The sequence below is a fragment of the Thamnophis sirtalis genome, unplaced genomic scaffold, assembly GCF_051295495.1.
Source record: "Thamnophis sirtalis isolate CommonGarterSnake01/CBP01778 unplaced genomic scaffold, rThaSir2_p1.2 scaffold_17, whole genome shotgun sequence".
Taxonomy (NCBI): domain Eukaryota; kingdom Metazoa; phylum Chordata; class Lepidosauria; order Squamata; family Natricidae; genus Thamnophis; species Thamnophis sirtalis.
The window spans coordinates 2,399,145-2,412,220 of record NW_028261397.1 but is presented as its reverse complement, the minus strand read 5'-3'; the positions used below and the strand labels follow the sequence as shown (position 1 = coordinate 2,412,220).

The window sequence follows — 13,076 nt, the reverse complement described above, 5'->3', positions numbered from 1 at the left end:
GTGGCCTCACAAGTGTTCGGATCGTCGCAGGTCGTCCTCGAGTTACGACCGCAATTGAGACCCAAAATAGATCTTGCTAAGTGAGATCTTTGTTAAGGGAGCTTTGCCCCACTTTACGACCGTTCTTGTTAAGAGAAGGGCGAGTTGTGGCATTTGTTGTCAAGTGACTTATTGTATTGGTTAAGCGGATCATCACAGTTGATAAGTTAGCCACAACTCGGTCATTAAGCGCATCGGACTTCCCCCATGGACTCGGAAGGTCGTAAAAAAGGGATCACATGTCCCTGGGGACACATCGGCCGTCATAAATATGAACCAGTGGCCGGATTTTGATCACATGACCATGGCAACGGTCTTAAGTGTGAATAATGGTCATAACAACTCACTTTTTTCAGCGTTGTTGTAACTTTGAGTGGTCACTCAATGAACTGTTGTAAGTGGAGGACTAGCTAGCAGCCTCCTTCGTAATTGAATCCAGTTTTTGCACAGCCCGACGTAACTCAAGCAAAATTATAAAAATTGCACAATCACAATCGCTCCCCCCCCGCCACTCCACTCCAATTGGGGCATCTCCCACCAAGGGCTTCTGAGCATGTGCAGAATGTCATTCCTGCCCTGGGGGGTTCAAGGCCGTACTAGCTTCCTCCTCATCTTCCTAGGCAGGCAGTCCTCAACTTACAGCAATCCATTTAGCGATCATTCAAAGCTGCAAGCAAAATCAGTGAGGAAGCCAGATTCGCTTAACGGCCGTGTTACTGACTGAACAACTGCAGCAATTCACTTAACCGTGGCGAGAAAGGTCGCTAAATGGGGCCAAGCCCACTTAACAACTCTCTCGCTCAGCAATGGAAAATTGGGGCGTCATAAGTCAAGGACCGCCTACATCAGAAATCAGCGATAAAAGCTGGGGGCAATCAGCACACGCAGAGAAGAGGAAGCGCAGCAAAGCAATTGGCTCCTTTTATCCCAAATGCGCTATGGAAGGGCTGTGCATTTTGGCCCCGTGGGGCAAAGCACTCTGCGCATGCTCAGAGGCATCGCGGATGGCTTACCTCGTTCCACTGCGGCTCCGTTGTGTCCCGGAAAACCCGTGTTTTGGCTTTGCTGACAAAATAACCGAAAGAGTCGACTTCGAGAGTACAGTAGAGGTCTAAGAACATCAGGGGGGAAAAGAAACAGGAAATAAATTTTATATTTCACCTGAGGGACCTTCTTAAAATCCATCCCGTAGGTCCTCTGCTGGCTGGGGGATTCTGGGAGGGGAAGTCCACCCCTCTTAAAGCACGGGAAGTGTGTTCCATCCCTTTTCTTGAGTTGCTAGCTTTCTCCTTGCAAGGAGCATGCCTCCTCCTCCCCTCTTAAAGCAGGCTGGCTGGGGGATTCTGGGAGTGGAAGTCCTCCCTTCTTAAAGCAGGCTGGCTGGGGGATTCTGGGATTTGGAGAGGAGGAGGAGGAGGAGGAAGAGGGGAAGAAGAAGGAGAGGAAGAAGAAGAGGAAGAAAAGGGGGGAAGAAGAAGAAGAGGAGGAGGAGGAGGAGGATTGTGGGGTCCTTAGTGCTCTCTGAGCTTAGGGGTTTTCTTGCAGACATTTCATGACCCAACTAGGTAACATCATCAGTGCTAGAAGGGAAGAGGAGAAGGAGGAAGAGGAGGATGAGGATTATGGCCCTCTGAGCTTGGGGGTTTTCTTGCAGATGTTTCATGGCCCAACTAGGTAACATCATCAGTGCTAGAAGGGAAGGATGTTTGCAGAGAGGAGGAAGGGGAGGAGGAGGACTGTGAGCGTTCCCTGGGATCTGCAGATCCATCCCTTCCAAAATGACCACACAATAGGGGGGGGGCCCTCAACTGGACGCCTGCAGACCCTCCTTACTTGAAGCTGCAGCTGGGTCAAATGATGCCAGAGAAGGCGCCGGGGAGGGGAATCCGCGGGGAAGATGCAAAAAAAAATAATAGTAATCTAATTCGATCTACTCAATCAATCCGGCACTTACTGGCGGATTGCTGGAAGCCCTTGACCGAGTGGAGAATGACGTGTAGAAAGCCGTACATTCCTTGAAGTTTGTCATCTGCGGAGGAGGGACCGGACGGACGGACGGACACACACACACACACACACACACACACAGAGAGAGAGAGAGAGAGAGAGAGAGATTAGATGTGGCTTTCTTTTACTTTTTTCTTCCCGCACATTTTTATTTCATTTCCAAAGTTCAAACAAACAAATGAAAAGAAAAGAAAAAAAGAACGTTACTGTTAAATGGTAACGTTGAATATTTTTTTAAAAAAAGAAATTACATTTACCAAAAAAAAAAAAAAGGCACGAGTGGGTTTTTTATTTCCTGGGCGGGAGGTTATAATTGCAACCTCAAGAAATGCCAAGGGGTGAGAAACAGCACGCTAAAAAGGAAGAGTCACCGGATTGCACGCTGGGAGCCGCGAATGAAAGGGGCAAGGGGGGGGAGTTGCAAAGAGCAAAGGAGCCCCTAATTTGGGGATCACACGGCGTAGGAAGGAGCTGCCCCCACCCCCCACCGTGCTTTGCTCCCACACGCTGCTTTTGGGAACAGAGGGGTCTCGCCCGGAAACTGTTTTAACGAGCTAAAAAGTTAACTTAATTGGCCGCAACGTTCCCCAAAGCTTCTTTTGACTTAACAAGTCTAAGTATTAAGTTTCGTTTTTTTAAAAACCCCACTGTTTCGTGGCCAAAAAAAAGCCAGGAAAATATATATTCAAAAAAGCAGGAAATATATATATATATATTTCCGGATAATTGCAAAAGCAAACTCTTTGCAACCATACCGCCACCTACTGGTGGGAAAAGGAATAAACTTAGTGCTTCGAACTCGTTATGAAGGGTAATCAAAAGGCAGGTTATCGTCCTCGACATACGACCGCAATGGAGCCCGATATTACTGTCGCTAAGTGAGTGGGTGGTTCGGTGAGTTTTTGCCCCGTTTTGCGGCCTTCCTTGCCACGGTTGTTAAGGAAGTCACTGCAGTCATTCACGCGGCTGTTAAGTGAATCTGGCTTCCCCGTGGCTTTGGCTGGTCAGAAGGTGGCAAAAGGGGATCACGTGACCCTGGGACACTGTGACCGTCATAAATTTGAGTCATTTGCGACCCTGGGGGTGTTGCAATGGTCGTAAGTGTGAAAAACGGTCATAAGTCACTTTTTTGTGACTTCAAACGGTCACTAAATGAACTGTCGTAAGTGGAGGACTACCTGTATGTTGCTTTTTTCTTATTTCTTTTAATTACAGGTCGACTTACAACGGTTCCCTTAGTGACCGTTCAAAGTTGCAACGGCACTGAAAAAAGTGAGTTATGACCGTTTTTCACATTTACGACCATTGCAGCAGCCCCAGGGTCGCGCGATCAAAATTCATACCGTTGACAGCTGACTCACATTTATGACGGTTGTAGTGTCCTGGGTCACGTGATCCCGTTTTGCGACCTTCCGAGAAACAAAGTCAATGGGGAATAGCCAGATTCACTTAACATCCAAGTGACTAATTTTAACAACTGCAGGGATCCGCTTAACAAACGTGGCAAGAAAAGTCATAAATTGAGACAAACTCACTGAAAAAAGATTTCACTTAGTGACGTAAATTAGGGCCCCGATTCTGGTCGTAACTCAAGGACTACCTGTGTACCTGCGAAGTCCAACAGCTTCACATGACCGGCTGCCCAATGCCCAACCTGCAATCATGCGGATCGACGGTGCCGGGGCGGGGGGGGGGGGGGCGCGCTGGGGTCGCGGGCGCACTCACCGTCGGTGTTGCTGGTCAGAGGAATGTTGTGGACAGTCCGTAGCTTGAAACAGGATCCCATCAGATACTGCAGCTCCACAGAACTTAGCACAAACGTCTGGAGATCTAAGGGGAACGACAAAGGTTTAGCGAAAGGCCGGGAACACAGAGAGTCTCCTAGGGGTGATGTGTGTGTGTGTGTGTGTGTGTGTGAGAGAGAGAGAGAGAGAGAGAGAGAGAGAGAGAGAGAGAGAGAATGAGAGAGAGAGAAAGAGAGATAGAATGAGAGAGAGAATGAGACAGAGAGAATGAGAAAGAGAGAGAATGAGACAGAGGGAAAGAGAGAATGAGAAAAAGAGAATGAGACAGAAAGAGAGAATGAGAGAGAAAGAGAGAGAGAAAATGAGAGAAAGAGAAGGAGAGGAGACAGAAAGAGAGAATGAAAGAGAGAGAGAGAGAATGAGACAGAAAGAGAATGAAAGAGAGAGAAAGAGAGAGAATGAGACACACACAGAGGGAGAATGAGAGAGAGAAAGAGAGAATGAAAGAGAGAAAGAGAGAAAGAGAATGAGACAGAGATAGAGATAGAGAAAGAGAGAGAATGAAAGAGAGAGAGAATGAGACAGAGAAAGAGAGAATGAAAGAGAGAGAGAGAATGAGACAGAGAGAGCGAGAGAAAGAGAATGAGAGAGAGAATGAAAGAGAGAGAATGAGACAGAAAGAAAGAGATAGAAAGAGAGAGAATGAGAGAGGGAGAGAGAAAGAGAATGAGAGAGAAAGAGAGAATGAAAGAGAGAAAGAGACAGAGAGAGAGAAGAAAAGAGAGTGAGAGAGAATGAGAGAGAAAGAGATAGAAAGAGAGAGAATGAGACAGAAAGAGAATGAAAGAGAGAGAAAGAGAGAGAATGAGACACACACAGAGGGAGAATGAGAGAGAGAAAGAGAGAATGAAAGATAGAAAGAGAGAAAGAGAATGAGACAGAGATAGAGATAGAGAAAGAGAGAGAATGAAAGAGAGAGAGAATGAGACAGAGAAAGAGAGAATGAAAGAGAGAAAGAGAGAGAATGAGACAGAGAGAGCGAGAGAAAGAGAATGAGAGAGAGAAAGAGAGAATGAAAGAGAGAGAATGAGACAGAAAGATATAGAAAGAGAGAGAATGAGAGAGGGAGAGAGAAAGAGAATGAGAGAGAAAGAGAGAATGAAAGAGAGAAAGAGACAGAGAGAGAGAAGAAAAGAGAGTGAGAGAGAATGAGAGAGAAAGAGATAGAAAGAGAGAGAATGAGACAGAAAGAGAATGAAAGAGAGAGAAAGAGAGAGAATGAGACACACACAGAGGGAGAATGAGAGAGAGAAAGAGAGAATGAAAGATAGAAAGAGAGAAAGAGAATGAGACAGAGATAGAGAAAGAGAGAGAATGAAAGAGAGAGAGAATGAGACAGAGAAAGAGAGAATGAAAGAGAGAAAGAGAGAGAATGAGACAGAGAGAGCGAGAGAAAGAGAATGAGAGAGAGAAAGAGAGAATGAAAGAGAGAGAATGAGACAGAAAGAAAGAGATAGAAAGAGAGAGAATGAGAGAGGGAGAGAGAAAGAGAATGAGAGAAAGAGAGAATGAAAGAGAGAAAGAGACAGAGAGAGAGAAGAAAAGAGAGTGAGAGAGAATGAGACAGAGAGAAAGAGATAGAAAGAGAGAGAATGAGACAGAGGGAGAGAGAGAGAAAGAGAATGAGAGAGAAAGAGAGAATGAAAGAGAAAGAGACAGAGAAAGAGAAGAAAAGAGAGTGAGAGAGAGAATGAGACAGAGAGAATGAAAGAGAGAGAGAGAAAATGAGACAGAAAGAGAGGATGAAAGAGAAAGAGAGAGAGAAGAGAGAATGAGACAGAGAGAAAGAGAGATAGAAAGAGAGAGAGGGGGAGGGGGGGTTCCTACTGGTATGGTCCAGTTCGGCCAGATAGGAAGTGATACCTGACCGTACCGGTTCTTATCCTGGGCACCGCCATCTTTATTTCCTGTTCTGCACCTGTGCAGAACAATCTTCATTGAAACCCACCCCCCCTTTTAATGGGGTGCACATGCCAGTCCCAGAGAGGTCCCAGAGATGGGCTGGGGGGGAGGGGGAAATGCCCCCATTGTTTGCAGAGGGCTCCTGGGGGGGGGGGGGAAGGACAAAAACTTCTTTTTCCTTCCTGGATCGTTTGCAGGCGCTCCCTTCGTTCCGTCGAGGCTGCAGAGCCCACCCCCTTCCCCCCCCCACCGTCAAAACTTTTCACCACCCTTTCGGTGTGTATGGCTTGGTGAGGAGGTCATGTGACTGAGGGTGCGTGAGTGATGTCAAGTTGGCCACACCCACTCAGTCACCTCCCCCCCCCGCAACTAGCCACACCCACTGAACCGGTAATAATAAAAAAAATGGAAACCCACCCCTGGTGTGTGTGTGTTTGTGTTTTTGTGTGTGTGTGTGTGTGTGTGTGTGTTCTCACTATGGGAAGAGATGAGGAAGGCACCGGCTTGGGGAGGAAGATGAGGATGCCAAAATTTCGAGGGTGCAAGGGACGGTTGGCTCTGCAGAAGCCTCCTCCCTAGGAGAAGGACGGCAGGTGGCGGCGTCAAACGAGGCCTTAGCCCAGCCATCCCCACGTAGCCGCAAGCGATCTCAGTCGCAGCCTCCTTGAATCCCGTGGACTCTCGTCTCTGACTCCCAACAGGCGAGAAAATGAAGGTCCCATAAAAACCGATTTATGGCTCAAAGGCCTCTGAACAGGCATCTTCTCAACTAACCCTTCGCGGCCACTTGGAGTAAGGGAAGGGCTCCGGGAGGTTGGGCTGCGTTCACTGGTAGCTACTCCACCCCCAGGTTCTGCCACTCCTTCTTTTCCTCTTTTTCCCTTTCACATTCCGTTCCTTTCTTCCTTTCCTTTCCTTTCCTCCATTGCCTTCCCCTTCTCTCACTCCCTCCCTCTCTCCTTCCTTCCCTCTTTCCCAGCTTCCTCCCTCCTTCTTTTCTCTCTCATCCTTCCTTTTTAAACTCAATCCCTTCCTTCCTTCATTTCCCTCCCCTCTCTGCCTCCCTTCCCTTTCTTTTTTTCTGTTCCATCCTTCCTTCTTAAACTCAACTTCCTTCCTTCCTTTCCTTCCTTTCCTTTCCCTCCCCTCCTTCTCTCTTATTCCTTCCTTCCCTTCCTTTTCTTTTTTCTCCCTTCCATCCTTCCTTCTTAAACTCAACAACTTCCTTTCTTCCTTCCTTTCCTTTCCCTCTCCTCTCTCTCTCTTATTCCTTTCTTTCTTTTCTTTTTATTCCCTTTGATCCTTCCTTCCCTTTTCTTTCATTTCTCTCCCCTCCCTCCCTTCCTCTTCTTTTTTCTCCCTCCCATCCTTCCTTCTTAAACGCAACAACTTCCTTCCTTTCCTTTCCCTCCCCTCCCTCTCTCTTATTCCTTCCTTCCTTTTCTTTTCTCCCTTCCATCCTTCCTTCTTAAACGCAACAACTTCCTTCCTTTCCTTTCCCTCCCCTCCCTCTCTCTTATTCCTTCCTTCCTTTACTTTTCTCCCTTCCATCCTTCCTTCTTAAACTTGACCCATTCCTTCCTTCCCTTTTCTTTCATTTCCTTCACCTCCCTTCCTTCTTTTCCTTTTTTCTCTCTCCCATCCTTCCTTCTTAAACCCCTTCCTTCCTTCTTTTTCTTCCATTTCCCTCCCCTCCTCCCTTCCTTTTCTTTTTTCTCCCTTCCATCTTTTCTTCTTAAACTCAACAATTTCCTTCCTTCCTTTTCTTTCATTTCCCTCCCCCTCCCTCTCTCTTATTCCTTCCCTCCTTTTATTTTTTCTCCCTACCATCCTTCCTTCTTAAACTGGACCTTCCTTCCTTCCTTCCTTCCTTCCTTCCTTCCTTCCTTCCTTCCTTCCTTCCTTCCTTCCTTCCTTTCCTGCCTTGCCCTCTTCTCCCTCCTTCCTTTCCTTTCCCTTCCCTCTCCACTCCCTCTCCCCTCTCTCTTTCTTTCCTCTCTCCCTCCCTCCCTCTTTTCCTTCCCTTCTTCTGGTCAGACACAAAAGACCAGTTTGACATACAAACGCCCAGGAAATTGGAATTTGCTACGTGGGGATTCTGGCCTGATTCCTCTCTTGACTCCAGCCGTAGATTCTGCCATGCCTTTTCCTTCGTCCCCTGACTCAAGGACCAGTTTTCCACCCCGAAAGGGAGAAAAACCATATTTAATATGCTTGTGAGTCTCGGCAGGAAGTCCCAATCCTCGGTTCTACCAAGAACATCTTGTTTCGTGGACCCTCCTCCCAGCTGAAAACCCACGAGGGTCCTTCATGGGGCGTTTGATCCCCCCGTGACCCACCTTTCTTCTGCAGCTTCTGGATTGCTTCCCTCCACTCCGACCGCTCGTAGTCCGAGGACAGAAGGAAGAGGTAGCTCTGAAAAAGCCGAGAGAGAGCAAGGAAAGGGGCTTAAGTCAATGAGGCATCGTTTCCATCTCCTAAGCGGTGGGGTCCTTGGTGATTTCTGAGCTCGGTTTCCTTGCAGGCGTTTCAATGCCCAACTAGGTAACATCATCAGTTGAGGAGGGAGGAGGGTTAATGGAGGAGGAGGAAGAGGAGGAGGAGAGGGGGGGGGAGGACTGTGGGGTCTTTGGTGATTCTCTGAGCTGCACAGTTTTCTTGCAGACGTTTCAGTGTCCAACTAGGGAACAACATCAGAATTAGAAGGGAGGGAGGATTTATGGAGGATTTATGGAGGGGAGGAGGAGAAGGAGGGGGAGGAGGAGGAGGAGGAGGAGGTGGAGGAGGAGGAGAAGGGAGGAAGATTGTGGGGTCCTTGGTGCTCTCTGAGTTGGGTGGGTTCCTTGCAGACGTTTCGTGACCCAACTAGGGAACATCATCAGTGCTAGAAGGGAGGGGGGTTTGCAGAGAGGAGGAGGAAGAGGAAGAGGAAGAGGAGGAGAGGAAGAAGAGGAGGAGGAGGAGGAGGAGTGGAAGAAGAGGAGGAGGAGAAGGAGGGGGAAGAGGAGGAGGAAGAACAGGAGGAGGAGGAGGAAGAGGATGAAGAGGAGGAGGAAGAGAGGAAAAAGAAGAGGAGGAGGAAGAGGACGAAGAGGAGGAGGAGGAGAGGAAGAAGAAGAGGAAGAGGAGGAGAGGAAGAAGAGGAGGAGGAGAAGGAGGGGAAGAGGAGGAAGAGGAGGAGGTGAGGAAGAAGAAGAGGAGGAGGGGGGGGGGAAGGACTGTGGGGTCCTTGGTGCTCTCTGAGCTTGGGGGTTTCCTTGCAGATGTTTCGTGACCTAACTAGGGAACATCATCAGTGTTAGAAGGGAGGGGGGTTTGTAGAGGAGGGGGAGGAGGAGATGTGCTTCCCCCCCTGAGCAGCTCCCGCAGCCCCCCCCCCCTTCCACCCAGCCTCCCCTCCTGCTGCCCAATCTCTACTCGGCCGGCCTTACCTTGCCGTTGCGGTTGTGGATCCGCAAGGGGATGGAGGGCGAGTTGAGCAGGAGCCAAAACTCGTTGTCGAACATTTTCTTCTTGAGACGCTCCATGGCTCGGCTCTGGCCTTTGTTGGCCTTCTGCAGAGGAAGAGGAGGAGGAGGAAGAGGAAGGAGAAGGAGAGGGAGAAGGAGGAGGAGAAGAGGAGGAAGAGGAAGAAGGAGAAGAGAAGAGGAAGAGAAAGAAGGAGGAGGAGGAGAGGAGGAGGTGGAGAAGGGAGGGAGAGGAGGGAGAGGGAGAAGGAGGAGGAGAAGAAGAGGAGAGGAAGAGGAGGAGGAGGAAGGGGAAGAAGAAGAGGAGGAAAAGGAGGAGGAAGAGGGAGAAGAGGAAGAGGAAGGAGGAGGAGAAGAGGAGGGGGAAGGAGGAAGAGGAGAAAGAGGAAGGAGAAGAGAAGAAGAGGAAGAAGGAGGAAGAAGAGGAGGATGAGGAGGAAGGAGAAGAAGAGGAGGAAAAGGAGGGAGTGGGAGAAGAGGAAGAGGAAGGAGGAGGAGAAGAGGAGGAGGAGGAGGAAGGAGGAAAGGAAGAGGAGAAAGAGGAAGAAGGAAAAGAGAAGAAGAGAAAAAAGGAGGAAGAAGAGGAGGAAGAAGAAGAGGAGGAAAAGAAGAGGAGGAAAAGGGAGGAGGAGGAGGAGGAGAAGAGGAGGAGGAAGAAGGCAGAAAGGAAGAGGAGAAAGAGGAAGAAGGAAAAGAGAACAGGAAGAGAAAGAAGGGGAGGAGGAGAAGAAGAAGGGAGGAAGAAGGAGAAGAAGACGAAGACATTGACGACTTAGGACAGTTGATCCAAACCTCCCAGCGGGACCCTCGGCCAAAAGGGCCCAATCCCCCCCCCCCTCCCCAATCCCCAAGTCCTGAGGCTCCTCCTTCTCTCTCTGCCCCAGGAGGACTTGAGAGAAGATTCCGGAAGAAAACCGGAGCTGTGCCCCGGGGAAAACAAGGCAGCCTCAGAAAGAAACTCTAGGCGGCTTTTTCTTGATTCTCTTCCATAGCGGTAGCCCTCGGCTCCCTAACGCTTCATTTAGTGACCATTCAAAGGTACAAAGGCACTGCCTTGCGGCCGTTTTTCTCACGACCATTGAAGCACCCCACCCCCCCCATGGTCACATGATCAAAATTCAGACCCTTGGCAATTGGACTCATATTTACGACAAGCCACAGTGTCCACGTAATCCCCTTTTGCGACCTCTGACAAGCATCGTCAATGGCGGAAGCCAAATTCGCTTAGTGACTGTGATTCGCTTAATGGACTGCAGGGATTCACTTAACAACTTGGTCAAAAAAAAAAACCATCCCAAAATCGGATGTAATTCATTCACCTCCTGCTTGGGCACTGGGGGTTGGACTAGATGACCTACAAGGTCCCTTCCAACTCCGTTAATCCCTTTGCTCCTAACGGTGTTGCTGTGAAGTTTCCTTTAAGTTGGAAAACGGGGTGAAAATTTTAAAAATAAGCACAAGTGGTCCTCGACTTAGGGCCACGGTTGAGCCTGAATTTTCCGTCGTTAACTTGAGATGTTTGTCAAGCGAGTTTTGCCCCGTTTTACGACCTTTATTGTCACCGTTGTTAAGCGAGTCGCCGCCGTTGAGCAAGTTGGCAACCCGGTTGTTAAGTGTATCCGGATTTCCCCATGGACGTTGCCGGTTCGAAGGTCGCAAAAGGGGAAATCACGCGACTTCGGGACACACGGCAACGGTCGTAAGTATGAATCGGTGGCCAAACGTCTGAATTTTGATCACGTGACCCTCCCCTGGGGAGGCTGCAACGGCCGTTAAGTGTGAAAAAAAGGGTCCCGAGTCACTTTTCTCAGTGCCGTTGTGTAACTTCGAATGGTCACTAAGTGAACGGTCGTAAGTCAAGGACTGGCTGCCAAGGGCGTGAATTCTGACCATGTGACGCCGGGGAGGCTGCAACGGCCGTTAAGTGTGAAAAAAAAGGTCCCGAGTCACTTTTCTCAGTGCCGTTGTGTAACTTCGAATGGTCACTAAGTGAACGGTCGTAAGTCGAGGACTGGCTGCCAAGGGCGTGAATTCTGACCGTGTGACGCCGGGGAGGCCGCAACGGCCGTTAAGTGTGAAAAGAAGGTCCCGGGTCCCTTTTTTGCCAGTGACGTCCTGACTTTGAGCGGCCGCTAAACGAACGGTCGTAAGTTCGAGGAGCCCCTGCGTGCATCCCCCAGCCCCTTTCCTCTGTTGGGTTGGACTAAGCCACCCGCCGGCCCTCCCCTGACCTCCTTCTGCACTTCGCTCTTCATGGAGGAGATCTTGATCTTCATGTCCTCCAGGTCGTGGTCAGGCATGGCCTGGACGTGTGGACACAGGTCGGACTCTTCCAAGGACGGGAAGACCAGCTCGGCCAGCGGGACATACCACTTGCACTCGTACTGCTGGTGTTTCCTGCACGGAGAGACACCCCCACACATACACACTTTAGAACTCTCTGGCCCAGCCCACGAAGGACCGAGGACCATCCAGCCAGCAGATCGTGGATGGGAGACCACCAGGAGAGCCCAGGGGAGGGGCCCTTCCATATTATTGCCCAGAAAATAATTTCTAAACTATCCTATTCTATTGTTCTGTTCTTTTAAATTCTATTTTAAATTCCCAATCCTATTCTTTCACATTCTGTCCTAGTCTGCTCCATTCTGTTCCATTCCTTTCTTCTTCTCTTCTGATCTATTTCAAATTCTACTCTATTCTACAGTATTTTGAATTCTGTTCCAATTCTATTTCAATTTCTAATCTACTCTAGTTTATTCTAGTCATCGAGTCTAATCCTTTCTTTCCTTCCTTCATTTGAATCTTTCCTTCCCTACTCCCTCCTTCCCTTGCTTCTTTCCTTCCACCCACTCACTCTTTTCCTTTCTCCTTCCCCTTCCTTTCTCCTTTCCTTTCTTTTTTCCCTTCCCTTCCCCCTTTCCTTTCTTTCTTTCCTTTCTTTTTTCCTTCCCCCTTTCGTTTCTTTTCTCCTTCCCTTCCCTTCCCCCTTTCCTTTCCTCTTTATTTCCTTTCTTCTTAGCTTTCTCCTTTCCTTTCTCCTTCCCCCTTTCCTTTCTTTCCTTTCTTTTTTCTTTCCTTCCCTTCCCCCTTCCCTTTCCTTTTCTTTCCTTTCTCCTTCCCCCTTCCCTTCCCCCTTTCCTTTCCTTTCTTAGCTTTCTCCTTTCCTTTCTCCTTCCCCCTTTCCTTTCTTTCCTTCTCCCTTTCCTTTCTTTCCCCCCTTCCTTCCCCCTTCTCTTTCCTTTTCTTTCCTTTCTCCTTCCCCCTTTCCTTTTCTCTTCCTTTCCTTTCTCCTTAGCTTTCGCCTTTCCTTTCTCCTTCCCCCTTTCCTTTCTTTCCTTTCCTTTCTTTTTTCCTTTCCTTCCCCCTTCCCTTTCCTTTGCTTTCCTTTCTCCTTCTCCCTTCCCTTCCCCTTCCCTTTCTCCTTTCCTTTCGTTTCCTATTCTATTCCAAATCCTATTCTGTTTCTGTCCCTCTTCCGTTCTTGTTATGTTTCTGTTTCATTTCATTTCTGTTCTGTTCGGATTCTGTCCCATTCCGTTCTATTCACGGCTGCCCATCCTACAGGCTCCTCTCCCCCACCCCCTGAGTCTCACCCGACGCCCGTTTTCTTCAACTTGGCGCAGAGCAAAACGTCCGTAAAAAGGAAAACGTGGCGCAGCTTCCGAGACCCTTCGGCCACCTCCACCAAGAAACCATCCTTGACCAGTTGGCGGTTCTGCAGAAGGAGGAAAAACAGTAAAAAGAAATTCAACCCATAACTCCAAGAAGGCCCTGTGGCTTTTCACATTTAGGACAGGATAGGGCCCGTTTGAGTGGTGTGGTGGCCTAGAGGTGGAGCTTTCGCCTCACAATCAGG

The 13,076-nt window shown here is 48.9% G+C and overlaps 2 protein-coding genes across 4 annotated transcripts in view; both read right to left on the bottom strand.

Moving 5' to 3' along the window:
* Positions 1-11,708, bottom strand: part of LOC148042379 (active breakpoint cluster region-related protein-like) — a 14,197-nt gene extending 2,489 nt beyond the window's left edge. Inside the window, exons 1-6 of the mRNA XM_087702889.1 lie at positions 11,452-11,708; positions 9,185-9,307; positions 8,093-8,168; positions 3,772-3,876; positions 1,994-2,068; positions 1,053-1,150 (exon numbers count right to left, since the gene is read on the bottom strand). Of these exons, the coding sequence (XP_087559015.1) occupies positions 1,053-1,150; positions 1,994-2,068; positions 3,772-3,876; positions 8,093-8,168; positions 9,185-9,307; positions 11,452-11,691 (717 nt within the window). The 5' untranslated portion in view covers positions 11,692-11,708. The remainder of the gene's footprint in view (positions 1-1,052; positions 1,151-1,993; positions 2,069-3,771; positions 3,877-8,092; positions 8,169-9,184; positions 9,308-11,451) is intronic.
* LOC106551192 (active breakpoint cluster region-related protein) overlaps positions 1-13,076 on the bottom strand; it is a 208,465-nt gene that overhangs the window by 109,894 nt on the left and 85,495 nt on the right. The gene's annotated exons all lie outside the window — the stretch shown is intronic.